Here is a 27,814-nt window from a genome sequence, read left to right as displayed (position 1 = left end):
CCCGCACACTGCCGGGTGCCGGCGGCGGCAGCAGCAGCAGCGCGGGGCTTCGGCAGCACCGCCGCTCCCGCAGCGTCGGGCCGCGGTGCGTAGCCGAGCCCTCAGCGGCGAAAGTTTTGCCTCGCCTCGCCTGGCGTCGCGCCGCGGCGGAGCCCCTGCCCGGCTCGGCCTGGAGCGGGCGGCGGCCCTGCGGGCATCGCCTCCCAGCGCGGGCGCCGGCGGAGCAGCGGCGCGCCCGTCCCCGCCGCGCCATGCCGCTGGGGCACATCATGAGGCTGGACCTGGAGAGAATCGCCCTGGAGTACGTCGTGCCCTGTTTGCACGACATCGGCTTCTGCTACCTGGACAACTTCTTGGGGGAGGTGGTGGGGGACTGCGTGCTGGAGCGGGTGAAGCGGATGCACCGCGACGGGGAACTGGCCGACGGGCAGCTGGCCGGCCCCAGCCGCGGCGTCGCCAAGCGGCACCTCCGCGGCGACCAGATCAAGTGGATCGGAGGCACGGAGGAGGGCTGCGAGGCCATCAACTTTCTCCTCACGCTGATAGACCGGCTGGTGATGTACTGCGGGAGCCGGCTCGGCAAGTACTACGTGAAAGAGCGATCCAAGGTAAGGGTCCGCGGGGCCCCGACGTGCTGTCCGCCCGCGGCACCGGCTCCCAGCCGGCCCGACCCTCCTCGCAGCTGCCGCTGGGACCTGACCGAAACTTTCCGCGGGCGCTCGCCCGCGCTGTCGGGGGTGCCTGCGGGTGCCCGTGGCTCGGGCAGTCCCGCGGGGCTGTCCCCGGGTGGCGGAGGCGCCGTGCCTGCCTGCGGGACTCCCGTGACGGCAGCCGCTCTCCAGCCCTCGCCGCCGGGTGCGGGGTCCCGCTGGAAGCGGGGCCGCCCCCTGCGGGTCCCTCGCCCCGCCGGTGCCAGCAGCGCTCCGGGCCGGCTCCTCGCCGCTCCCTTGCTGCGTTTTCGCCGGGCTTTTCGGCTGCCGGACCCCGTCCGGTCCCTTGCCTTTCCACCTGACACCGGCCGTCACTTCTGCAGGCGGCTCTTCGCTCCTGGCGGTGGGCTGGAGCCGGCTGCACCCCGCTTCTGGTTGTGCTCACCCCAGGTGCGGACAGGATGGACCTGTGCGGGGCGTACCCCACCGTACCCCGTCTAACCTTGACCACGTTTCGCGGGGGAGCAAGCTCTCCATTCTCTCCCTGCGAACGAACGTACCCGGTTCTGATCCGATTGTTTGGATGTTTTCGCACATGTATTATTATCCTGAATAGTTTCGCGGTTCCAACTTTTGTCGCCGTTCTACAGCTGAAGAGATTATCGTTACTGAATTGAGTATGCACAGAATACGGGATGTTTAGTGGTTTGAGCACAGCAAACTTTTGTTTTAAAGAGATAAGTTGTTTTTTCCTAGGCTTTCTCAGAAATGGAGGCGTAACTTGTATTATTCTTTCTCAATGAAGTTTATTTGCACTGGCAATGACATTAGTGTGGGATAACTTGTATTTTCTTTCCTTACCTGTTTTGCTACGGCAAAGTGAACTAGCTTGGAACTAAGTTTACTTTGTTGTCCGGAATGCTTATTTCTTTATTTCTGACTTGATGTAGTACATTTTCAGAGTACAGACTTGACATAGTACATTTTCACTGCTTTTAGAGTATGCCAGAAACAAAACAATGAATCTTTTAAAAAATGACAATAGGGAGAAATTAGGCATTTCTCTAGATCCTAACTTGCACTGGACTAAGGGCATGTGTGAGTGGTACTGTGATTCTCCCCTGAAAAATGAAAAAAAAAGTACAGCGATGTTCACCAGTTGCTTGGGAACACACTGAAACCTGTGCATACACCCCCACACATTTACACACAGTAGTGGGAATAATAAAGGTTCCTTACTCTTTGCTCCACTGTATTACTGATCGTCAATTCAGTTAAAGCTTGGGTAGGTATGTTTTAAAATGTGGGTAGGTTGGATTGTACTTATTCCTGTTGAGACCCTTGTATTAGGAGGCATAAATAACCTGCCTTGGCACACCTTAAAGGTCATCCCCATCCTTTCTCTGGGTGATTTCTGTTTACCTGTTTACTACTGAAAGTGCATTTCTGGCTAAGGGGGTGTGTGTAGGGGTGGATATTGTCTGTGTGTGGAGGGGGGGGTTTGCTTAAAAGTTGGATTGGAGTGAAAAGGAGGCTGTCCAGCCTTTTTACAAGGTATTTGTAAAACAAATCAGCTGGATGAATGAAGGATGTTGGTGCAGGCTGGGAAGAAGCATGTTTTCAGCAGTGACTTTGGGTTGTAGAGATGATTTTAAAACAGTTTTGGTGTTTTTGAAGGCATTCTTGTACAAATAGTAAAAAATAGAACAGAACTTGTTTTATAAATAGGCAGCAAGCTATTTACAATGAAGAAAAAGTTCTGGCTCTTGTGCTTTAATGTGAAAGTTGTCAGACTCCAAACAGCACATGGAAGTGCTGCACAACAGTCTGGGACTGAAAGGGACTCAATATCTCAATATTGTTTACAAAACCAAATGCAGAGAAATTTTCATCAGATGTTAATGGTAACCAATCCTCTTGTTATAATAAGAAGTACCATGGGTATGTGAGGCTCTGGAATAGCAGCTGCTGTCTGTAACTGAGATGTGGGATGCCTTCAGCAGGAAGATTATTCCTGTGACTAACAACTGATTACTACAGTGCGTGCAGGTTCCCACGTCGGTTTAAGACATTTCCCTTCCACCATAAAATCTTATTCTGCTTTTCATCTGAAGTCTTATGAATGCATACACAAAAATCTCAAATTTAAATCCAGTATTTTTATCTGACAGATTATGCATGTAAATGAATGCCCACAAAACTTTCACAGCTTAACATTTGTGGGGTTGTGGGGTGTTCATGGGCAGCTGGACCAGAACATCTTTGTGGGACATGTGCTGTTGTAATTTATTGTTTTGGTATATAGATATTACTCAAAACTAAGAGTTCAGAACAATTGGTTTAAAATGTAAGCATTTAGGTACATGTTAACTCAATGTTTGTCATGAAAATGTACTTATGTTGTACGAGCCCATCATTATTTAAAGGTTTATTCTTTTAATAAGTAGTATGACTTTAGTCTTCAGCCTAAGTGTTGGAAGAAGGCGAGAGATTTTCCTGGTAAATGAACTTAGGTCAGATTATGTCAGTTCAGTGTGAAGTGCTTCATATTTTTGTAGCTACACAAACATAAGTCCTGAACAACTTTTGTCCAATAATTGAAATTTTCCTTTCAGCTAAATGAGAGAAACAAGTCAGTTGGGATTGTGCTGTTGCCAAATTAATTTCAAGAGAGTTAAGATTGCATCAAAGAAAATGAACAGAAGTAAAATTTTCAAGGGTGCTGGATATTCATTGGAGCTTACTGCTGACATTTGAGGGCTGATCATGAAATGTAACCTGCCATCTTTGCAGACCAGTGATACAAATATATCTTTGGTGTAAGTTGTATTTTAAAATACTGGCTGGTTAAATGATCAAAGCATGGTTAAAGGTTGATGGACGCAATGCACTGCTTGTTGGCTTTTGTATTCTCATCCACTAGTTTCCATTTTCTAGTAAGATAATGGAATGGTTCCCCTTTTCTAGTAGGTAAATGACTAAGGACATGACTGAGGCATAATTGACCCAAGTTCACTCTTCTCCTCAGAGTGAGAAGATTGATGTCCTTGTGCAGAGGGATGTTCTGGCCTGAGGACAGAAGTCACTCTGTTTTTGAGGACCTGTCACTACTCTGCTTTACTTGGTGGAGAAAAGCTGGTGGGTGTTTCAGGTCAGAAGCAAAGCTGCAGCTTGCTCTGTGAGGCCAGTCACCCAGAGTGCCTTCTGGATCAGGTGATGCTCCAGGGACTGCAGGTGAAAGGATGATGTACTGCAGCTTCTGACTCCCCAGGTCCCAAAGTTCCTTCTTGGGGTTAACTAGCATTTGCAGGGGGTGCCCTGTAGGAAAACACTGTACTATAAATTTCTCCTTCAAGACTTGAGAAATGTTTTGGTCCTGGGTGGAGTGTCTTTGGAGGTTTTTTTGCTGTTTTTTTAGGAGACTCATTGGAGCCTGGGGGAATTTGGAAGTCCCTGATGTGAGTAGGCAGGGGTAAGACTATGGCAGGAACCAGGCTGGCTGGCTGATGGGTAGAAGTGTTAAAGCTGTGTTTGCAGTGGGGTGTCTGCATAATTCATCTGCTGCTGATGCCCTTTTCTCATTTTGCCTCTGCTGGAGAAGGGCAGCTGTCCCTGTGGCTGGGCAGGGTCCCAGAGCAATGCCAGCAGTGCCTGCTGCCCTGGGTACCCCAGCTGAGTCAGCTCTTGACGTGCTGCCAGCACTGCCTGGGTCCCCATGCTGAGGGGTGGAAGGTACTTTGAACTGGTGTGGCTGCGCTCTCAGTGGACTCTGCACCTCCTGCTCTGAGTCACAGATACCCTCTTGGGTACCACCAGGGGCTGAAATCCATGTCAGGGCTGCCACTGGGGACTTTGAGCCCATCTTGCACCTGCTGGACACCAGTGAGTCCTGCTGGTTTGAAAATAAAGCAAGAATTTATAATCTTAAGAGCTGCTCTGTGCTGAAGGAAGCCTGTGACTGACGTTTTCAGCTCAGAACAGAACTGCTCACGTTGTGTCAAGTGTATGGCCTAAAATTAAAAAATAAAAAAGTGTTTTGAATGTAAGATTAGTTAATTTAGAAGTCCCTATGGGATGTGAACCTTCTCAAAAACTTGCTTCCTCTGCTTGTTGCCATAACACAACCCTGGTGGACCCTCTCTAATGGTCACAGGAGAGGTAGGTCTTTTGGTAGCAGTTCATAGCTAGTGAGTGTTTGCTGGAAACCAGAGTGGGTTCTTCTGCCTATCAAATGATGGGGTAGTCCTAGATAGGTTTTGAAATATGGTCTGCCTAGCAGATTGTTACCAAGATTTCTGTTCCTGAAGATTGAAGAAATGGATGAGATGTTACAGCAGTAGTTTTATAAAGTCCCTTATAACTCAGGTAAGGTATTTTTGCATTTATATATGAAGAAAGAAAAGTGCTGTTCTATACCATTTAAATTCTATCCTTTGCAATTAAAACACAGTGAAATGCTGAATTTTCTGACTTGAGGTACTGATTTGAAGAGTGAGATAACAGAAAACTCTAGCTATAGTAGAGTGGTACTGCCCCTTGAGATATACTGGCTTATTGTACTTACAAGGTATTTTTGATACTTGGGTAGCAATGTGCCTTACAATTAGTTTACAGTGGGAGGTCTGATGAATACCACCATCCAGAAGATATATGCATAATTTCTTTCTTCTAATCAAATGCACATGTTCTGCCATAATGCACAAGTTCAAATCTGTTCTTCTGGCCAGCTGTCGGCAGAGTCCAGAGCCCCTGGAACTGTAAATACAACAGACAAGTCATTTTATGATATGAAACTGAAGAATTCAGCATTGGCACAGATCCTAGTGTGGTTGCTTTGGCTCACTGTCAAAGCTGATGTTTATATCTGTGTTTGTCAAGCAAGATTAGTTAGCCTGGTTAATTATACACAGGAATGTATAATTTTTACTTGACAATCAGATGAGTATAAACTTGGGCATATTAACACTTGTTTTTGTTCTTCATCAAATTATTTTCAATGACTTTTGAAACTTTCAAAAGAACTACTTCTCTGAAAGAGGTACTTGGAGAATCTTTTTGATAAATTCTTCTTTCAGCAGGGACAGGGTACTGGAGAAATGGATCAATATTTCACAGAAAGTGATGGACATGTCTGCAAGTGGGTTCAGAAACATGGGAAGCCTCTAGGGAATGGTGTTTCAGTTAATACTCAGGTGTTGGAGTTGCAAGCAGCTTGAATTCAGTAGCTATTTTGTATCCTCACTCTTAAAAACCTGACTGTAGTGCACTGGCAAACTTATTTCATGGTAGGCAGTGGCAAAAACCTGCTGCCTTCAGTGTGTGTTACACCAGGGCCTTTGGCTGCCAAGTGGCTTCTCTTGGTCCTCCTTTCCCCCTCTTGCCAGGGAAGTCTGTATCCACCCAGTGACCTTCATCACACTGTGCCAGGAGCTTGTCCATGTGCTCCACAGCCGTAGTCCCAGAGAAAGGCAGAAGGTGGTTAATCCTATAAATGAGGGGAAATGTCAGTGCTCTCAGGCAATGTAAAGATATGAATGCTCTGTTTATCCTGAGTTTGTGCATGTGATTCTGGCATCAGGGCAATTTTTTTTTTTTATTGTCTGTAGTTTTACAGTCCAGCAGTTCTTAGTGAGTTTTGATAGACTCTGGTATTACACAATGGTGACAAAGCAGTGAAGTTTTTCCACAATCTGTCATACATTGGTCATGCATTTTCTGCAGTAACTTATTTGTTGCTGTGCCTGCTCTGGTAGCAGTTCTTGCTGCTACCATGTCAACTCTTAGTGCCAGGGACTTGCAGAGGTTGCCTTACTGGTGTGCTGGCCAGAGCTTGATCACTTGCAAGCCCTAAACAAGTAGGTGCCACTCAGTGTGCTTTTCTGTGAGGACCCATTGCTCACTGAATGCTGGTGTGACTGTAATACAGGGGCATTAAGGCCTCTGTGTATGGGAGTGTTTGTCCTTTGTACCCACGGGGATGTGTGTGTGGCATCACAAGGTGCGGTATCCTTGGGAAAGCCACTGGGGAAGTGACAAGATTCAGAGTTCAGTGCCCTGTCCTGCTGAGCTTGCATTTTGGGAGGGAGGAGAGCTGGCCATGGAATCACAGAATCAATTAGTTTGGAAAGGACCTCTGAGATCATTGAGTCCACACTGTGACTGAACACCACCATGTCAACTAGACCATGGCACTAAGTGCCACATCCAGTCACCTCCAGGTACAGTGACTCCACCACCTCCCTGGGGAGCCCATGCCAATATCTAATCACCCTTTCTGCAAGGAATTTCTTCCTAATGATCCTTGTTATTAATATTTGTGTGCCTTTTCCCAAGGTAATTGTTAATGAATAATTCAGTCCATTTCATACAGTTCATTGCTAATAGCAGTATATGTTAAAATGGACATTGATTCTTATAACACTGATGCAGTACAGGAAGTATGCAGTAAAAGTGGCCTGTTACTTTGCATTAAAGATTCCAGCTGTGTTAATCCCAATGCCCTTATTTGATTTCACAGTAAACTCTTCTTTCTCTGACTTTGAAATTTATCTGGATGGTGGCTCAATGTAATTCAGACTTTACTGCATGTTGCTTCCTGGGAAATCTGCTTGATTTATTACATGGAAGTATCCTCTTCCATATTGCAGAGATTTTTTTTAAATTCTTTTTCCTGAGGTGGTGGTGGAACAGTACTGCAAGTCCTTCCCATTTGTGTGTGGAAGGGATGAGAGAGGGAGGAGATAAATTTTTGATGTTTCCTGAATAAACGCAATACGCTTGGAAAAATCAATACTTTTATCAAATATTTCAAGATGACTCTTACTAAGACAAGGTACTTTCTTCTCTTTTGTTTCTTTGAGGTATTCACGTTTTTTCTGCTCCTCTTGCAATTGGATTGAGTTTTCCCATTGTGTAGCAGGCCAGGGGCAAGTGGTCCCTTGGCACCAGCAGCCCCATAGCACTCACCCATCTTGCAGTGGATGGCTTGAGAGAATGAGGAGGTTAGGAAGGAAAGCCTAGGAGGAAGTGTTACTGGTTTTACCTCTGTGAAGCAGGGTGTGTGCATACCAGCTTAAAGCACCGGGTTGGATTTGCCATGACTGTAATCCTTCTGTCACAAAGCTGAAGACTGAAACAACATTGTTAGAAAGCTGCCAACAACACATCTCCCTAAGCTTCTGTGCAAAGGCTTTATTGGTAAGGTTTATTAGTAGAGGAGCTCTTGGGAAGAGTTGTTTTGGAAACTGCTTCTGGTACCTGTGCCTATGGCTGATGGCTGCTATGGTGGGCTCCAGGGTGAATAACTGATGCAGTGGTACAGAACTTGTCGGGGCTTGACAGAAGATTTTGACTGATGCATAACACTACGTAACAATTTGGTTTAGACCTGTTACTGCTTTGAAAAGATGTTACTGAGTTGGTCAGAAAAGCAAGAAGATCTCTCAGTTCAGTCAGTGAGGTGAAGTAAGATCATGAAGGAGGCTCATGCCAAGTAAATCATCTATCTCCTACTGTTTAAACTGTTCACAGGCACGTCATCCCATCAGCACACCACTCATGATCATTCCTGTGAATGATTTGGGGAGAGCTGTAAGCTCTGTTTCCCCTCCATCACTCACACATGTGCATCTAATATCTCGCAGTGACAGAAAGGAGCCCTTCCCCCTACAGTCATTTTTCTCTTGACATTGTGCTTTGATAAGATTAGTAGGTGAATAAACTTAGTGCCAACATGCAAAGCACTTAGTAGAAAGCAGTTGATTAAACAACCTACTTGTTGCTCTGATTTTTCACAAATAAAGTAATCAAAGAGATTTTTGCTGACCATAGTGGTTCCATGGAGGCTTACTAAATGTTCATGTTTCGCTACCCAGATAAAAATGAATAGTCTAAATGGCAGGAGTACAGCATAGCACTCTATCTGCACTGACTGGAAACAGCACAGTTTGTCCAAAGCTTTGCAGTTGGAAATGGCAGAGTAGCCATGTCTTTTGCCAAACATCAGGAAATTGCATCTTGCTTTGAAGCAAAAAAAGATACCCATTTTGAATCTTGTGTCTATCTAGTTCATGTGAATCCTTTTGTCAAAATAGTCTGTTTTCTGTACTTTCTTTCTGAACCTGAAAATCCAAACAAGATACATGTCTGCATTTTTCCTGTCTGTAAGTCATAATATAATTAATCATTGCTTATATGTTCTTGCACTGTATTTTTTTATACAAAGTGATAAGAAAAATGTTTTTAAAATTTTGGCTCCAGTTCAGCAATTCACTTAACTACTTTTTCTTAAAGGCAGTTTCAGATCAATGGGACTTCAAGCACATATTCTGGTGCTTGGCTTACACTATGCTAGAATATGTTTAGAAAACTATAGGAAAAGTTGTGTATCTTGTGCCATCCCTGGTGTTTAAATTTTTTTCTTACATTTGAAATGCGGGTTATCTTTTATGTGGTCTCCTGGGAGGCAGCAAGGGGCCTCATGTGATGAAATACATAGTAGTTATGATTTTTATCTGACCTTTGCAACTGACTGTCATATGGCAAACTTGTCTTAATACCATTAACAGTAGCACTTATTCCAGTAATGCATGCAAAGAGATAGGCAGTGTGTGGTGAGGAATGCCATGTGGAATGGGAAAAGCCTGGGGTATAAGAGCAGTGGGCTTTGTGCTGGTGGAGATTGGCATGGAGCTTCCTGACTGCCTTGGAACTCCAGGGAGTGAAGAAAGCTTCTTGCATAGCCCCACACTGGAAAAGGAGAAGCTTCACCATAAATGCCATAACATGTTCTGCTGTTAACACATAACAGCCATACAAGTAGATGTGCACAAACAGGAGAGAGTCCCCCAGAATGTATTGATAACTCTGTTCTTGACAATATTCACTAATGTTTCCACCCAAGTAAGTTAACTCACCCTCTGTCATCTGCTGTATGGAGCATGTGCATGGTGTCTCTGAAGCAGCCCAACAGGAAGGGTCACTGCCTGGTTCACTGTTTTACAGACTTTCTCCTCATGAAGGAGCAGTGAGAGGATTTGTGAGCTCTGGTCCTCATTGCCAAATTTGGTGTAATTCAACATTTCATGATGATCAAACACTGAAATCTCAAAGTTGTGTATTTTACCAAGATATTTGAGTGCATAACTTGATGTTTAACTGGTGATGTAAAGGCTCAGTGCAGTCTCACATTTGCACTGATAATTTCTTGGCAAAAGTAAAAATGTAGTTGATGTGATTTTTTTGTTTGTTTTTTTACACTTGGATGTCTGCAACTGAAACAATTTTTTTTCTTTGCTGGTACTTGGTTAAAAGCATGTTTCACTATTTACCATCTGTAGAAGCTACTGCTGCTAGTTATAAGCTGTATTAGTACAATGTTTTGGCTGCAGTTAGAAAGGGATCTAGCTGTGCCAGTGCTGACCAGAGCTACAGGCAGACATAGTACCTACTTGACCCTCACACTGAAAAGGGCATATGTAACCCTATAGCTCTGTCTTCCCCTCAAGTATCTGTCCTGCCTCCCCCCTCTGTGCTTCCCACCACAGAGATGCATTTGTAGCCCATATCTCTAGCAAAGCCAGCTGCAGGGCCCCCACCAGGTGGTTTCTTACTCCTGCTCTTACCACAGCCTGTCATGCCTATGCAGCCTCTATCTCTCATCTCCATCCCAGGGCAGACAGGGATGAGGGCTGCCTCCTCTGGCTGCCCAAGCAGCTGACACCCTGGGACAGCAGCCTCTGTCCAGCCTCCAGCTTGGCTCAGCCTTGGCTTCCCGTGGGGTGGCTCTGAGTACGTACTGCTCTTGTCACACTGGCTGCCAGAAGAAAGATTATGGAGAGGAAGAGGAAGAAGGAGGGAAGTGAGCCAGAAAGAACACTCCAGGCTTTCTGCATCCTCAGGAAACATCCTGAAGTCACACCAGAGAGTCTGCCTCCCTTGCTCAACAGTTGCAGTGCTTCCTGCAAACACTGCCTTAGATGCCATAGGACATTCTTGCTCTAAGACTCAGTCCTGAACTGGGCCTTGAGTAATCTCCTAAGGCCCACTGCTTCAGTGAGTTGTGGTGGTGGGAATGACTGGGTAAGGTTCCAGAGAGGGCTGCAGCAAAGCAGAGCAGCAGGTGTGAGCAGGCTGAAACCCTCCAGGCACGGATGTGTCCCTGTGCAGGGCCACTGCACCAGCAGGAGAGTTGAAGCCTGTGTCAGTGGCCACAACACAGCTGGCCTTTAGGTTGGTCTCTGTCAGGTGGTGGCAGCATAAATCCACGGGAGACACTTGACCAGTGGACAGAGGGAAGTGGGAATTCAGCAGCTTGTGTTCAAATCCAAAATCTAATGTTGTCCATGTTGTTAAGGAGCAGACTTCCTTGTTCAGGAGATGAGAGCTTTTGTGAATATCTTTGAGACATGCAGATGTAAGGCTGGCAGTCAGTTTGTGGTGTGTGATGTCTGTTCTGTGTGTGCTTACTTTGCTCAGAGTTGCCGAGTGTCTGTCTACACATACCTTACTGGTGTAAGTACCAGCTGTGTATGTGATGGAGAGGGAAGGCACTAAAACACTTCAGAAGATTTATTTGGTTTTTTTACCAATAGGTTTTATTGCCTAGCTTTAGAACAGGTGCACAGTTTTACTATTACAAATTTCCCTTGAATCTGAATATCTTGTTTCCCTTCCTGCATGGAAGGATGGTGTGTCACTGAATACACATTTATCCACTTTAACTGAGAGATTACACTGCTGTAAAGTGCACGTGTAGACAGAGCAGTACAACTTTATGTGCAGGCAAAGCCTTAGAGGTAAAGACTACACATTATTGAACCATAGTAGAAATTATTTCTGATGGTAATTTGTTATAGATAATTTTAATGGGTTTTACACTTAATTATTCACTCAAAATCTTATGCAGGATACTGTTATCTAGGCAAGTCCTTTGTAAAGGTATGGGTGAGCAAAAGATGTGGGGGTAGTGAGTGAGATGGCTTCCTTCCAAAATTAACATAGGAGATAACTGGTCTCATCAATTAGCATTAATTTGGTTTTACTGCTGTGATAACAAGCACTTAAGAACGTTGATCTCTCTGTTTATGCAGCACAGTGATGTCTTAGCAGCATGAGGAGCCCAGATGGCTCTGACAGGGAGGACCCTTGAGGCATATTTGGGGTACCTGCCAAGTGTGGTGGTGCTTCTCTGAACCCTGCATTCCTCTCTGGCAGTGAAGGGTGTTTTTCACTGAGCCAGAGGGGCAAAGGAAAACATCTCCCCCAGTGTGGTGCTGCCTCTGCTGTGGTGGGATCATGTGGGGTCACAAGAGGCATCCTGAGTGGTGGCCTCAAGGAGGGACTGTTCTTGGCAGCTGGGGCCTGCTGTCCCCTTGGCACACCAAGGTGGTGGCTCATCACCTCAGCCTGCCAGCATGTCCAGGGCTGCCCCGATGAGCTCACGGGAAGTGTTTGAAGTGCTGCATACCAAATGTGAGCTGATAAAAGTCTTGTGGCCTCTGCCGCTCACTTGCCCTGGGCCCACAGGCTAAAAATAAATGGGTAATAAAAAGAAAAGGATGTTGGCAGTTCAGGCAGCTCCAACAGCAGCAAAAGTTTGGCTATGTTGTGGCTGTCTTTCCTGACCTTTATTAGTACAACCACAAGAGCATCAAAATATGCAGTTATTTAAATCTTGCAAACAACAAAAAAAAAGTAGTGTAATCCTCTGGGTGACTAGTAGCAGAACTGAAAAGGTCTGACTTGCTGATGAAGAATGAAAGGCTGGAATATTTCAGGAACTGTGAGATTATCTTTCTACCCCACAGACGAGGAATGTTCCTCAGAGGATGTGTGTGCTGGTTACTGGGCTTTTATTCCCTGCTGAGAAACTGAACATACAGGGACAGTCCTTACAGATTTCCTTAATGAGCTTGCACTTATTTATGAATTTGCCTTTCTGCGGGGGTGGTGCTTGTCACCATGTCCCCCAGGGCTCATTACAGGGGATGCTTTCTCCACCTGCATCAATTGCTTGGGATGCTTTCTCATTAGTGCAGCTTGGCCAGGTTTGGCTCTTTGGGGAGAGGAGAGGACTGAAAGAGTTTTCTGGGTGATGAAAGAGGGCTTCAGCAAAAGGCAAAAATAATCCTAAATGTAATTAGACAGCATTTTTTTTTGAAGTGTGGGAGATAAGCCTCTGTGCCCGTGTTTGCAGCGCAGGAGGGAGGGACAGCCCAGTAAGAACGAGAGCCGAGCAGTGCCTGAGTGTCGCTGCCTGTGTGGGTTTTTCCCCGTTCCCCCGCAGCCCGTGTCTGAAGCGCTCTCTGGAGCGGAGTTTCCTCGCTGGCCATGGCCTCACGCTCCGCACGTAGCACTGTCGCTAAGCCATCACCCCGCTGGCCCCCAGCCAGCGCTCCCCGGCGCAGGCGGGCGGTCTCTCTCAACTCAGCAGCCTTTATTGATACATCCACGCACTGCGCATGTTTACAGCTGCTAATTGGAGACTTAATCTGAATATCCTTGACTGAACGAATTCACTGGCAATAGCCTTTCAAGTTTCGGGTCCTGCCGTGCTGGTGTGCCCGCTCTCCACAGCGCTGATCGCCTCTGGAGCGGCGCTGCTGCTGTGTGCGTGCGAGGCACAACGAGCCCGTGACAGCACAGGCCAAAGCGTGGTTTCAGGTCAGAGGAGGATGTAAAATAAAAATCTTGTCTGACTCTGTGTTTGCAGAAGACGAGAGAAGCACTTGAAGTAGTGGAGAAAAGTGTTAATTGACATGCACATAGACTTATGTAGATTTATTAAGCATACAAGAAAGGAGGCTAATTGTTTTAATTACTACAACAGGCAAAGATGCTCGTTGCAAGGACAGTTGTGCTCCTATGGCAGTTTCAGATTTGTTTCCTTCACTTTCAGTGTTCTGATTTCTCCTTGCTGTGACCAGAGGCTGAATACAGAGAATTTGGGTGGTGGTCTGAAAGCCTGAAAGCAGTGTTAGTTTCCTTGGCTTTTTAAAAAATGTGAGCCACGTAGACAGTATACAGCGGGGGATGAATGCCGGGAACTCTCTTGCCCTTGGAAACCTGGAGAACTGTTTCCATGGTCAGATCCTTTCAGATCCTGTCCCTTGACTTTAGGATCCTGTAGGATCCCAGGAGGTATCCAGCAGTGGGCACAGCTCAGCAGAGCTCGCTGCTGTATCCAGAGGCTGGTTCCCCAATGCTCCCTGCTCTCTTGACAGTTGCAGATGGCTGCTGCCCACATGAGGCACGGCTGTTTCCTGCCTTCCCGTTTCACAGTGGCACTGCTCTGGCAGCCAGCTTGAACTTCAAGAGCATCCAGATTTATTTCTAAGTGAGTGTTCTGTTAAGGAAAAAAAAAAAAAAAAAGCAGTCACAGGCTGAAACAGTCCTTCATATTAATAGGCTATGAAAAACTAAATTTTTTTGCCAATCATAAGGAAAGTTTCTTAAGCACCATCACAGATTCATTTAACGGGGAGCTCATTTTTAAAGCAGCATTAATCTGTGATCTGTTTTCCTTACAGACACATTCCATAAGATTTGAGAGCTTATTAGAGGCTCCTTGAGCTACAACTAGATAACATGCCAATCATCAACAGCTGTGTGGCATGGAGGTAATCCATGAACAGAGCTTTCCTGGGTAGTTCTTTTTTTTCTACCCTTAGTTCTTAAAAGAAATTTAACAAGTGGGGACAGTTTTCCATCATACAGTAATCAGAATATTATCAGGTAATAAAAGACTTCTGGTTGGTAAGCAAAAATAAACCAGTGTTTTAGCATCTTCTTCCTGCAGATGAGAGAATAGTCTTTCCCACAATTCCCACCCTCAGGTTGCTTCTCAAAAAATTCTTTAAAAAAGTCCTTTTATGTACCTGTAAGCAACAAGCAAACTGTGGTGCATTCAAAAGACTAGAAAAATAAGAAGGAGAGATGAGGTTTCAGCTCCTGGAAGATCTGAATCTAATGATCAGGCTTGCATGTAAGCAAGAAGCAAGTGCCAGACCACCTGGTGAAAGTGCTATCCATGGAAACAGGATTTTTTTACACAGTTACAAGTAATAGTTTGATTGAAGACTGATAACCAAGTTATGATGAGGAAATGAGGGACCAGTTTCTTATGCAATATGAGAAAAATGCTACTGAAACCCATTTCATGTGTTGCTTGACTGAAATTAGCAGACTTTTACTCCCTCTTGGAACTGGTGATTCCCTTTCCAACAGGCACTAAGCTAATGTTTCTGATTTGTTGGTGTTTCAACATAATTTTTTCTCCTCTGTTCATTCCCATCTCTATAGAGTATTAAGTTAGATCAATGTTTCCAGTTCATGCTTCAGTATAGTAGTTGAATATTTTAACTTTCATAAATTCAAACAAACTAATATTTAATAATGTTCATGAATATTTTATACTTAACCATTATAAGCTATGCAGCACAAAACACTTAGGTGCAATTGGGTGCAATAAGAAATTACTTAATACCCCGTAGTGTTTATATGTCAGTCAAGCCTCAACTGAGAATGTCCTGCCTTTGATCATGAAATGTCAGACTACTCATGTTCTTTAAATGTAGAGCATGCTGGGTGCTTTTCCCTTTCTGGATGTAAAGACTCTGCACATCTATGAACTAGAATCAGGTTGAGCACAATATACATTCAAAACTAAGACAATCAAGTGAATCCTGGTAGTCCTAATACCCTAGAGGACTGGCCAAAAGTGATTTTTGCTTGCCCTCAGGTTCAGACCTGAGAACCACATATTGGGCTGAAAATTGGGACCTTCTGACCTGGTGTCTCCACTGCTTCCTATTCAGCACTGTTCATTTCCACCTACAAACATCTTCTATCCAAGACATTTTCTGAAATGTTCTGTTCCACATATCAGGCTGCTCTAGCATTGCTTATTTTGTAAATCATGTCTCACAGCATGATCCTGGCCATCAGCTAAGAGAATTTGTTTTTCTGCTTGCTAGAAGCACTGGGAGGCAGGGAAAAACCCTCTCAATGGAACAGTTGTTTTTTATCTGACTTCAAACTTTACTAGTGTCTTGCAGTTTGACTTGCAGATTTCTCTGGCGGACTTGAATGTAATACTTAGACTGAATCATAGATAACTTATTTTTGCAAGCTTCTGTGCAGTGTGGAATTTACTGACGATTCCTGGGTCCTTCCTAAAGCTGGTAATTGCTGCTTGTTTAACTTGTGGTCGATTTGCACCCTCTTGGGAAAGCTAACATCCCTGAAAATGACAGGGCGGAAGCTTTAGTCCTGATGATTCGCTTTTCATTTTCCAAGCTTTGTAGGTTTAATTTATGACTGTTGACTAGACTACGAGAGCATTGGTCCTCATGTGGTGGTGTGTAAGTGTGACTCCAAAGGCATGCATCTGGGTATCAGTTTTTAACTATTCAGCTGTACTGTAAGACAAGCTCTTCTTTTTTAACTTAAAAAAGGGGAGTGTTGCAGAAATTTTCTGAGTGCTTACACTGGGAAGTTAAGCCAACCAACAGCCATTGTAATAGATTGTATTGGAAAAAAAGAAATATTAGCTATATTCCTGATCATCACTAAGTTTGATTAGTTTAGGTTTGAAGATTGTTAATGAAGAGAGGAGTTGCTTCCAAAAATGGAGTGTGCTCTTCTGGACACAATAGCCAAAAGCGTAGGAAACATTTTTAACTAACACTCCACGTGCACACCTGGTAAATGGTTTGATTATTGTTATTGAGCCTCTGGCTTTTGTAGCTGGACTGTGCACTAATCTGGCAGATACCGGTGTTCACAAATTACCTAAATTAAGTCTGGGTCACGCATCTCATCTCCTGTTTCTTGTTTGCTTTAAATGAATCCAAAAGTACTGCTTACAGCTGGAATCCCTGCTGAGGCCAGCTTGATCTGCTCTGGAGCTGCTCCAGCCATTGCTCTGATAAAGCTTCATATCATTTCAACAGTCTCTAGGAGGACCAGAATGATTTCCCTTCATTGTTTAAGGTTTCATTCAAATATTCGCTGTGCCAGGAAAAAGGATATTTCACTTCTGCTTTTCTTCTTTTGCTACTGCTACTAGAAACTTTTTTCTCTTTGCTTTTCTGAAAGTTAAGCTATAGTGTGGCTCATGCTTTAGGATTCTGTGGGAATTGTTCCACTTAATCTCCAGGGATGGAGTGTTGCAGTTGCAAAAGGTGCACACTGTAAATAAATAAATTATGCATCAATGCTGGAGACAAAGCACATGTTCTAAGAGAACATATTATGTGGGGGAGGCCAGGGGAAACTCTGGCCTTTTGCCTAGATTTCCATAGTAAATAAAGCACCTAAATCCCTTTCAGGGTCTGCAGTTCAGTAGCTTTTTGGTTTTTGTGGCATTAAAAACAGTAGTAATATTGGATTGATTTTTAGGCAGTTCAGTAATCTTGGAGTAATGTCTACTCTCCAAAGAGAGACTTAAGACCACTATAATTTTGTGTTGTACACTGACTTAAGACGAGGTACTGTTGGTCAGTGAGGTTGTATTCCTGTCCTGCATCATCCCCTGGCGTGGTGAGCAGGGCTGTGCTGAGCTGGCCCTGCAGGTGCCTGTGCCCCTGGCAGAGCTGTGCCACACCCAGCTCCAGCACTGCCCTCCTCCCTGCCCCCTCCCCTTAGCCCTCACGGTGGGTTGGGTGTGCAGGGCAAAGTTTTGGTAGCTGAGAGGCCATCAGGGTTTTTTTGTGAGAAGGTACCAGAAGCTTCTGTGTCTGACAGAGCCAATGTCAGCTGGCTACAATGTGGACCCACTGCTGGCCAAGTAGAGAACTTGGGAGTGAAGTTGAGCTTGGGAGGAAGGGAGGGGTAGGGGGAAGGTGTCTTAAGGTTTGGTTTTATTTCTCACTATCTTACTCTGATTTGATTGGCAATAAATTAAATTAGTTTCCCCAGCCTGTGACATTCACTGGTAGGTGATCTCTTCCTATCCTTATGAACCCATGAGCCTTTCATTACACCTTCTTTCCCTGCTCAGTTGAGGAGTGGAGTGATGGAGTGGCTTCAGGGGCACCAGGGTCATGTTTCCCAGTGTATGAAGATCCTGTTTTACAAAAGGTTGCTAATTTTAATTGTTAGACCTGATGCAGCTCACTGCACGTGGGATGGGTGAAGGTGCCCCTGCATGCGGTGCTGTGCTAATAACTGGGATGGGGAATGCACAAACTGGGTTATCCTCACCAGTGAGGGCCCAGCTTCCTCAGACCATTATTACATTGCAGATACAGCTGACTTGTGGTTTCCACCAGACTTATGCCCTTAACATGTTTCGAGCACTATGCTGTAGACTGGCCCTTACTGCCGTTATCAGGCTGATAGTGAAATGTAGTGCAGCTCTGGAGCCATTTGTAACAGCAGAATCACAACAGAACAGATAGGATCTACAGCAAGGCATCTACCTGACTGCTAGGTGTATGGAAGAGGGCTTATTACTTGGAATTAAAAGTGTTTGCTTTTGTTTAGCATAATGTCCTGACCCTGCAGGCCACTAGTCTCTAGGCACCTTTGGCCTGAGGCGTGGAGAGCGGGCCCTGGTGACTTACTGCTGCTTGCAGGTACTGTTCTGGTGCTTGTTGTGGGGAGGAAAGTTAATTCATACATGGCTGACTCCTGTGGATAGGTTTTGTTCTTGGTAGCAGAGGGTTTGAGGGATCCACTGTGCTGTCTTGCAGTAGCTTATGTGCTGGCATTTGTTGGCACAGTAAAATTTCCTTGTTGATTAAACCAGCATGTGCTGTACTGTACCTGGTCATGTCCCATGAGAACAGCATGCCTTTCACATGTGCTTGGAAGAAGAAAACAGGAATTCTGGGGTTCCTAGATAAAAATTTCTCAGTAAAGCCTTATACTGTCAATCTCCAACTATCAATTACATTATAAATTTTGCATATCAGATCATTGGAGCAGGTCATGCAAATGGTGCACAATCATATCCTCATTCTGTGGCATGTAAATACTCTTACATGTGAAGTTTGGGTTTTATTGTCTAAAAGGATGGAAAAGTAGGTGGGTAAAAAATTGATTGGATGGTTGGACTTGGAGGGTCATGGTCCATCAGACCTCCAATACCTGGAGGCTGCTACCAAATGGGGCACCACAGGGATCTGTCATGGGACCTGTTGTGTTAAACACCTTTATTTATCAGTAACCTGAAACAGATGGCAGAGTGCGCTCTTCAGCTGTGCAGAAGACACCAAACTGAGAAGGACCAGTTGATGCCCTTGGGGGCAAGGCTGCCACTAAAAGGAAACCAGATAGGCTGGGGAAACAGGCCAACAGGAGCCTTATGAAATTAAACGTGGGCAAATCTGACTCCTGCCCTGGGAAGGAAGAGCCCCTTGCAGAAGTACAGGCTGGGGGCTGCCAGCAGATCTGCTCCTCAGGGGAACCTGGGAACCCTCAGCTCATCCTGGTGGACAGTGAGCTGAACTTGAGCCTGTGGTTTGCTTCATGCACAACTTGTTTATGGGAGTACAGCACACGGATTGAGGAGTGATAATTGCAGAAACCACATCTGAACACTATCTGCAGTTTTCCAGCTGAACTTATTTCCCATCATTTCCCATCACTCTTGCTGCTAGTTACTGGCAAGCAATCTGGAGATGTCAGGGGAATAGGAACAAGACTTCTATTGCAACAGCTTTAGGGGTGATCAGTATCACTGCCAAGTAGCCCCAATAACGATGAGTGACTGAGACACTGAGTGAAAGATCTAGTACCCTACCAGCAGTCTCACCTGCTCTTGCCTGCATTCTGCTTAGGCTGCTAATTAAGTCAACTAAGTTTAATATGTTTTTACTGTAAAAACCTTTTAAGACCTGTTGATTGCCGTGTGGTTTGGAGTAATTCGTGTCAGGCTTATCTCATCATTCAAGACGAAGTTTAAACCATGAATTAAGTGATTGTATCAGCAAGTCTGAAGATGATCAAAGAGAGAGAGAAATACTCTGAAAGCTATTTGGTTAGTTCTGTGGCTCAGTCCATGAAAGCAAACATGCATTGCCCTGTACAAACACAGCACAAAGGAGTTGCAGCTTTTTGCACACTTTGCTCTATGGAGTTTTACCAACACCTCCTGGGGACCACTCACTTTGAGTTGCATACAGGGGTGTATATGACAATGACTGGAAGATATGAATAGAGGAGAATGGTGGTAGTAAAGCATGACATCCTGGGATTGCTTTCTACTTTCATTATGACTGGAGAATCTGTTTTGCAATGACTGCTTATCTGTAGAAACCCAAGCAAATTCAGCTGAAACTGCCTCAAAGTCACGTAGCTTATAACAAGCTTGTACCATGCATACTAGTGCTCTAGTTTCACTTTTTCCCCTTTTATTTTAGTGTATATATTGTGAATTATAAGGGTATTTATTTTCCAGTTTTGAATTTCACACTGGCTAAGCTGTCCTGTGAAAAACATTTGTGCAAAAATACCTTCAGGTGATGTCTGCTCTAGGTTTTGGATTGATCATCTGAGAAATAGTGAGCCAAACTGGTGGTGGGAGGATGCTTAGCAAATTAAAACTGAAGGTGGACATCTTGTAGAAATAATTATTTTACAATCTGTATATTTCAGGCTATGGTTGCTTGCTATCCTGGAAATGGAACTGGGTACGTTCGTCATGTGGACAATCCAAATGGTGATGGGCGCTGCATTACCTGTATTTATTACCTGAATAAGAACTGGGACTCCAAGGTGAGTAAGCCATGGGGTTGAGGCACAACAGGAAGGAAAAACTACTTGAGAAACAGAGCTTTGGAGCTGTCCGTTGTTTCTGTGAACTCTGATGAACTGAGCTGCTGGTCCATTCTTCATCTCTTCTTTTTTTTTTTTTCTGTCTGTTTTTGGCAATGCTTTGGAAGTAAGAATGTGAACTGTTTCCTTATCATCCTCTCTCTCATTCTACACACATACTGTTTTGTTGTTATAGGATAAAGCTATAAGCACTGGCCTGTATGCTCTTAACACTTTGTTTAGAGGAAACAGCAGAAAAAGAAAATCAATTCACTACAGAATAAGTGGATTGTGGGAGCAGAGTAAAATGACAACCCAAATTTGTGACTTTATCATTCTTGATACTTCAGGCTAACCTGCAGAACATATTCAGGCAGTTCCCTTTTCTTATTTATGAAGCAGTGGGGCTTAGGAAGAGGAGCAAACATGGTTTGATTCCACCAGTGGGTCTCTTGACTGGATAGAACTCTTGTTCCCGCCTATATTACTGTAAGGCAGTTGAGTCACCCCTGAATGTGCCATATACCTTTAAATTAGAAACAAAAGAAGAGTTTGTAAAATTTCAGGATGTCTCTTTGCAAGTCTGTTGTCTGTTGTAATGCACCACAAACTGTTCGTGAGGGTTATCGCTTGAAAATTGTCCAATGTTGTTTGCTTCTCTAACCTCTTTTTAGGCCAATATGCTCTTTAAGAACAGGTAAATACTATGAACCCTAATAAGTGAGTTCAGATACAGAGACAATGTGATTGAAAAATGCAGTGTTGCAGAAAAGCACATCTTGTTACAAAGAGTATGACAGTGAAACATCTCACTGTAATAAAATGAAGGAGGAGATGTGGGAGGAAATGCAAATATCCAGTTTATTTTGTGCATTGCACCCTTATCCAAATAGTGGAGAGGCACCCAAGTGAGCACCAAGAAAAGCTAACTGAAATGCAGGACACTGATGGAGTTTTTTATGTAGATGTGATGGTGATTTTATGTAAGTGTATGCTGGAGGACATGCTATATAAGAGTATAATAGTACTGGGCTTTGGAAACAGCCATGTGGCTTTAAACCTGGCTTAGTAGTTTCTCACTGAGGTCTGCATGTGACATGGAGGTACCACGTCAGGTTGGTGCTGCACTGCACTCGGTGATGCAGCATTAAAGTCTCCAAAGAGCACTCTAACAGCAGCAGGACGAGGCAGGGTTCATCTTCATCTTTTGAAGTTTCTGGAGTGTGTGCAGATCACCAGACCTTTTTCCTGAAAATTGTGGCACGTGGAAAGACAGAAATTGTATGGTAGAGAAACCAGGCTGTGTTATGAGTAGGGAAAATGGTGGCTGGGATCTATAATGCATTTGAGAAGTTTTACAAATCTAACAATAGAACAGACTTCACTCTTCCTGAGGTGTAGAATTTAAATCCTAAGTGATCAGGCATGTCATCTGAAATACTGTGAGCAGTATCTAACAATTGTTGGGCAGAGAGCTTGATCTCAGACTGGTCAGGTAGAGCAGCTCTGTGGTATTCACTGGTTCTAGAAATGTGACTGGAAGCTCAGAAGTTTCCCAGTGTTTGCTGCAGGGCTGGTGTTACCTTTATCTTGGTTCATTTGCAGAAGCTTAAGCTGAAACATTACAAACTGGTAAAACAAAGTGGCCAAGAGACACAGTAAGGTTTTCCAGTGTTGTCACGTAGGTGTCACATTTATCATTAGATGTTTATTCCCCATTTGTTAGGTGTGGAGGAGAGAGAAATAAGTTATTTTTCATGTGATTGTGTGGCTGTTTATATGTGCAAAAAACCAATCTTTTCTTTCAGCTGCATGGTGGAATTCTTCGAATTTTCCCAGAAGGAAAGTCCTATGTAGCAGATGTTGAGCCGATTTTTGACCGATTACTTTTTTTTTGGTCAGATCGAAGGAACCCACATGAAGTCCAGCCTTCTTATGCAACCAGGTAAGTAGCATATTTAATATTGGTTTCTGGCTAGGAAATACCCCAGGGCATCTCTTCTACCAGTATTTTAATCCAAAATTATGGCGATCATGTTTTAGTACATGTGCATAAAAAATAGACAGATGTTGAGTGAATTTCCTGGTTTTGAGTCATTGGGAATTCTCTCATTAAGTAAGGAGGAGCAAGCTCAAATGATACATTTCCTCATGTGTTGGAAAAAAAGGCCCTTAACCATTGACAGGAGAAATCTTCCAAGCTGGGCATAGCTATTTAGCTGGGAGGTGCTGGGTCATTCTTTTGCCCTTGTAACACTATAGGGAGTGTTGGGGCTACCATCTGTCAGCAGCCTGTGAAAAGCTGATGTGACGCAGGGCAGCCCCCAAGCTGCCTACAGGCCTCTCAGAACAGAAAAACATCCAAAGGTCTGGAAGCTACTTTTGCCCTCTGTTACCAGGGGCTGTGCTCTCTTTTATGCCTCCAGCAGAAATTCTCACCTATATTTTTATCTGACTTGTTAAAATATGCACTAAAATGCTGTCTGTGTTTGCCTCTAAAGATGTGTCATTTTCATTCTACTTTTTTAGTCTACTAATCCAGTTTTGTTTTTGCTTTCTTTATGAGCATAAAAGTGCAGTGCTGTATTTTAATATTAAAAGTGGAAAGACATGCAAGGTTTCTTTTTTTTATAGATATGCCATGACCGTGTGGTATTTTGATGCCGAAGAAAGAGCAGAAGCCAAAAAGAAGTTCAGGAACTTAACTGGTATGATTTTTTTATAAATGTTCACTAGAAAGAATTTAATGCATTTTGGTATTTCCAGAATCAAAGATAGACCAGAAGTGGTTCTGTAGCTACAAGCATATGTAATGCATATTTAGAAAGCTTTTTCTCCTGTTATTGCTAGTCAGTTATTTTATGCAGGTGAAGTTGTGATAGGAGATCAGGCCTGGCCCTAGAATCCCTGATGAACAAAATGGGGAGAATGGGAGAGACAGTTTCTGATCTGAGGACCAAATGACTGACATTTTTTTCCTACCCTGGGTGGCTACTCCAATCACAGGGAGTCAGCTCTTCTTTGTTATTTGGGAGGTATATTTTTGCCTCCTCCAAACCCTGTTCAGTACTGTGTTTGGAGTTTCACAGACAGTTTAATAATTATGTTCTCTAAATGTCCTGAATGAATAGGGTCTCCTGTATTCGTGAAGGGCAGAAGCCCACAAAGGGGTGACCCAGCTCTCTGATGGCAGCCACCCTGCACTGCTGCTGTAGCAATGGCATATGAGTCATGGACTTGTCCAGATACGTTCCAACACCCTACCTGGGGCCACGATCTAAGGGTTGCTGTTCAGAGCAGTTTAAGATCTGGTCTTCAGGGGCTGGCCTCCTCAAAAAACAGTGTGGAGAGCACTTGTCTTTTTAAAAATATGTGCAGCTGGGCAAATTTGTAATTAGTCAAATGATTTTCAGAACAGACTGTTGTCATCTCTGTAGCTTGCATGCAAAGCAAATACTGGTTTCACCCGTAGAGAGGATCATGAAAAAGGGACCAAGAGGTGGTTGGGGGAAAAGTATCACTGATCTGGGGTCTCAGAGTTTATTGGGTTACTTAAATATTGCATGTGTCATCTTCAATTTGAACATGAAAAATGTACAAGATCTTTGTGTGACTGTCCTTGTTAACATGCTGTGGTATCATGTAGCAGTTCAGTCCACATAGTGGATTCACGGCATGATTCTGAAATGGAAAGTATTGTCCATTGAAAACAAACCAATTTTTTTCTGTTTCTGAGTTTTCAGATGAATACAGTCAGAACCCCCTGGTTTAAACACTTCTTGTTTTTTTTTTTTTTTATGTAGATGCGAGGAAGAGAGAAGCACCTCTTAATGAAGACTAATCAACTGCTCATGAACTCTTTGTGAGGAAATAAGATCCCAAAGATGACTTCCATTTCCAGCAAATAAGGGCAAAACATTTTTATGCATAAGTATGCACCGGTTGTGTCTAGCACGTGCATCTTATGCTGATGGTACTTAAGGCAGCCTCCTGTCATGCTGCATCTGGTAGAAGAAAGACTTGTTTGCTCTTTGCCTTTTGCTGGAAATAACCAGGGTTTAAAAAAAAAAAAAAAGAGCGTGTGATACTCAAGCCTAGTGGTAGGGGCTCAGCCAATTGGCTTTTGATCACTATTGTAACTAAGATAATGGTCATTGGAACTAGTGGTAAAAAACTGAGTCTTATTTGCACTTTATGGGGGAAAAAAGTTCTAGTTAAATGGGAAGAAGCCTTGCAAGTTTAAAATCAGTTGGCAGACTGCTGACAGGCACAGAGAGATATTTGACATGGGAAATTAAATTGGATGTTTGTAGAGCATTTTATGGTCTGTCCCAAGTGGACCTGTTGATGTATTGTTCATCATTTTGCTGTGCAGAACATTGGTTCAGCTCTTCAGAAACATGACTTCCCAGATGTTTGTCTACACAGTCGTCGCATTTTCTGGATATTGTTTGCTCTTCAGGAGGCACATTCTAGCTCTGTAGCTGTACTGCCCTTTCTGTCCCAGGATCGAGGGGAAAGTAGTTATGCATCTGTTCACAACTTCATAAAACCAATTTTTTTTTCTGTTTTTAGGAGGATGGGTTGTATGTTTTCTATTTTCAGCGTTTGGTAAAGCAGCTGTTTTCTCCCAAAGATCTGGTAAACTTGAAAGGCTTATGGCACACAATGCATTGGCCCTTAAGGCCAGTGATATGTGGAGAAGTGTTTGCTTTGCGACTTCTCCATCTGCTATGTTCTGTGTGACATAGATATGAATCTGAAAGGGAAAGATATGTCTGGCAGTCTGACAAATATATGATAAATAATGGGTAACTTAGACCTGATTTTTATGCTGCATATTTTTAGTGAACACACTTGTTTAATTTTGCATGTATATGTGATTTGGATGAAACTGCAATTCTGTTTCATTTGATCTGTGATGGCAGGTAACTACTGCTGCTGTGCCCAGGCTGTGAGATCAGAGTTATTCAATGGCAAAGCACACATTTTTTCCCTCCATTATTTTTTTTAAACTTAATAGACTCAATGAGTAACTGGTGACCTATTCCCAGTCTGTCTAAACTTCTACAACCAGCACTTACTATGCAGTTCAAAATAGCTCTTAATGAAGCTGGGATCTGGCAGTGGATGTATTTATCACTCACACTAATTGTTCTCAGCCTAATACACTCACTTGCATTCATTTTTATCTCATGCTGTCAGTGTGTATGTCAGACCCTATTAAATGTTCCAAATAGATGCCCTCTTCAGTGTCCCATATTTTCCTGTGCCACCTGCCCCTGCTGGTGAAGGTGGTGTGTCTGAACCTCTGGCCCCTGCACTGCTTCCCCATGCTCTGCTGCATCATTGTGCTGTCATGGGCTGCTCTTGAGCTAGGGAATGCAAAAGTAGTGTGCAATGGCAGCTATTAAATGTGAGTGACAGAAAGGTAACAGCTGCATAGGACAGAAAAGAAGTAACTTTCATGGCATAAAAAATGATAATAGAAAATGGAGTATTTTTTAAAGCAGTTTTGTGTCTTAAAGAAAAGCTGAGCATCCTTCAGCCTGCCCATGAATGCTGAATGTAAATACAGCAGTGCTAAGAAACCCTTTATTCTCTCTGGCTTCTCCCAGAGATCCAGCTATGGTCGTATAGCACTGTGCGCCCTAAGAGAGGAGTATGAGGGAACATGTGTGACTAATATATTTACAATTAGAAAAAGACAAAGAATGTGGTAAATGTTCTTTAATGTTAAGAAAAACATTATTCTACTACAGTTGCTTCTAAGTAACACCAGAGACTTGAAGGAAACTTAGTGATAACTTGAAATTCTCATTCTGATATGTTCATGTGGGAGGTGAAAGAGTTTGGCTCTTCCTTGAGAGAGGTAATCCTTTGAAATGTGTTGGAAAAGACAGCATTACTATTTAGAGAAGGTGATGGAATACACCTATTCAAAGTTAATAATGGCACATAAATTTGAAACTCTTACATGATTTTAAAAGGAGGAGAATCAGAGCAGAGGAAATGCTGCTTTGCCTCTAGAAACTGTAACCTTAAAAATGAACTAGAAAGCATTGTTAGTACACATCTCACTGGAGCCTGGAACAATGGAAAAACAAGATGTTGGAAGGGGAAAAGCTTTGTGTAAGGGCTGAAAAGGGAAGGTACTGCAGTTATCACTGTTGCTACCACCAGGTTTCTGCAGTGGTCAGCAACACGTGTAGTGAATGGAGCATGGAGCAGTATAGTTGCATTTATTGTAAATAAATACATATTTTCTTTTTTGTGAATATCTTCCTCATCTGTATTACATATATAGAAGACAGAGCAATTATTCTGTGGCAGGGTGTGTTGTCTTTATTAACACTTGTAATCAACTGCAAAAAAATTTGAGGGCTTGAGAGCTTGAAATCAATTCCTCAGTCCTCCATTTCAGATCTCTACTCTGTTTTCAGTGGGATGATCTCCTTGAAGAAGCTGTGGTTTAATTGGGGGTGGGGTGTGGGGGGTGTTGGTCATGTGTGATATGCACATGGGGAGGGTATTTCAGAGAGGCCTTTTCCTTGTGTTTTGTCTTCATAGCAAACTGTTTGAATCAAATGGCTAAAGAGCACTTGTCAACCAGTTGTGGAAAGGAATGCTTTCTCTAAGGTATTTAACTTTGAATCCTCCAAAAATTCTCGTTGGTATTTTTTTTAATCTTTAGGTAATGTGCCTTCGTTGTTCATATCTGTGAAGATGTTTCATGCTGCACATGCATGTAATGTCATGCAAGTTTTTGATGGCTCTAAAAAACATGGTTGCCTTTTCAATTGCATGGGAAAAATGTGCAGAGCCACTAAGCTGCAATTTTCAACAAAAGGTTTTTGTTGGGCAGGGAGGAAAAAGGCCAGGAGACAGTGCTGAAAATCAAGAGACTGTTTTTGTTCTTAAACCTGTGAGCACTGGCCTTTTGAGCAAAGTAGCCTCTAATAAATCTTTTTCTCTAGATTACTTCTGGTTCTATGAAGAATGACTTCTACAAAATAGTGTCTAAAAAGCTCCACTCTTTTTTTTCCCTTCTATTTTTAAACAGTTTTAGTCCTGTGTGTTTTTTAAAATGCTGGAATATATTATATGTATTTCTTGTTGCAAAATAGCTGGCTCTAACACCACTTGCATCTAGAAGAAAATGTGTCTATTTGCAGGCAAATGACTAGTTCTACTTTGACCGTGATGTACTCCCAGCAGATATCTGAGAGTGAGTTATGACTACATCTTCTCTTGTCAGGTTGTATGCTGGTCAACAATGCTGGCACTTTGCATTGGATTCATGTAGAAACCCCTAGTAGTATTTTACCACACATCACATTTTGTGTTCCTGTTACTATTGATAAAAATGTCGCAGGAGTCAATAAACACTGGGTCATGTTAAA

The 27,814-nt window shown here is 43.5% G+C and overlaps 1 protein-coding gene across 1 annotated transcript; it reads left to right on the top strand.

Moving 5' to 3' along the window:
• Positions 1-27,814, top strand: EGLN3 (egl-9 family hypoxia inducible factor 3). The gene is made up of 5 exons (XM_036384926.2): positions 1-608; positions 20,253-20,372; positions 22,220-22,356; positions 23,046-23,119; positions 24,215-27,814. The coding sequence occupies exons 1-5, from the start codon at positions 252-254 to the stop codon at positions 24,250-24,252; spliced, it is 726 nt and encodes a 241-aa protein (XP_036240819.1). The 5' UTR covers positions 1-251; the 3' UTR covers positions 24,253-27,814.

This window comes from Molothrus ater, chromosome 6 (assembly GCF_012460135.2).
Source record: "Molothrus ater isolate BHLD 08-10-18 breed brown headed cowbird chromosome 6, BPBGC_Mater_1.1, whole genome shotgun sequence".
NCBI lineage: Eukaryota > Metazoa > Chordata > Aves > Passeriformes > Icteridae > Molothrus > Molothrus ater.
The sequence above is the reverse complement of the archived record's forward strand: the minus strand, read 5'-3'. Positions and strand labels throughout refer to the sequence as shown.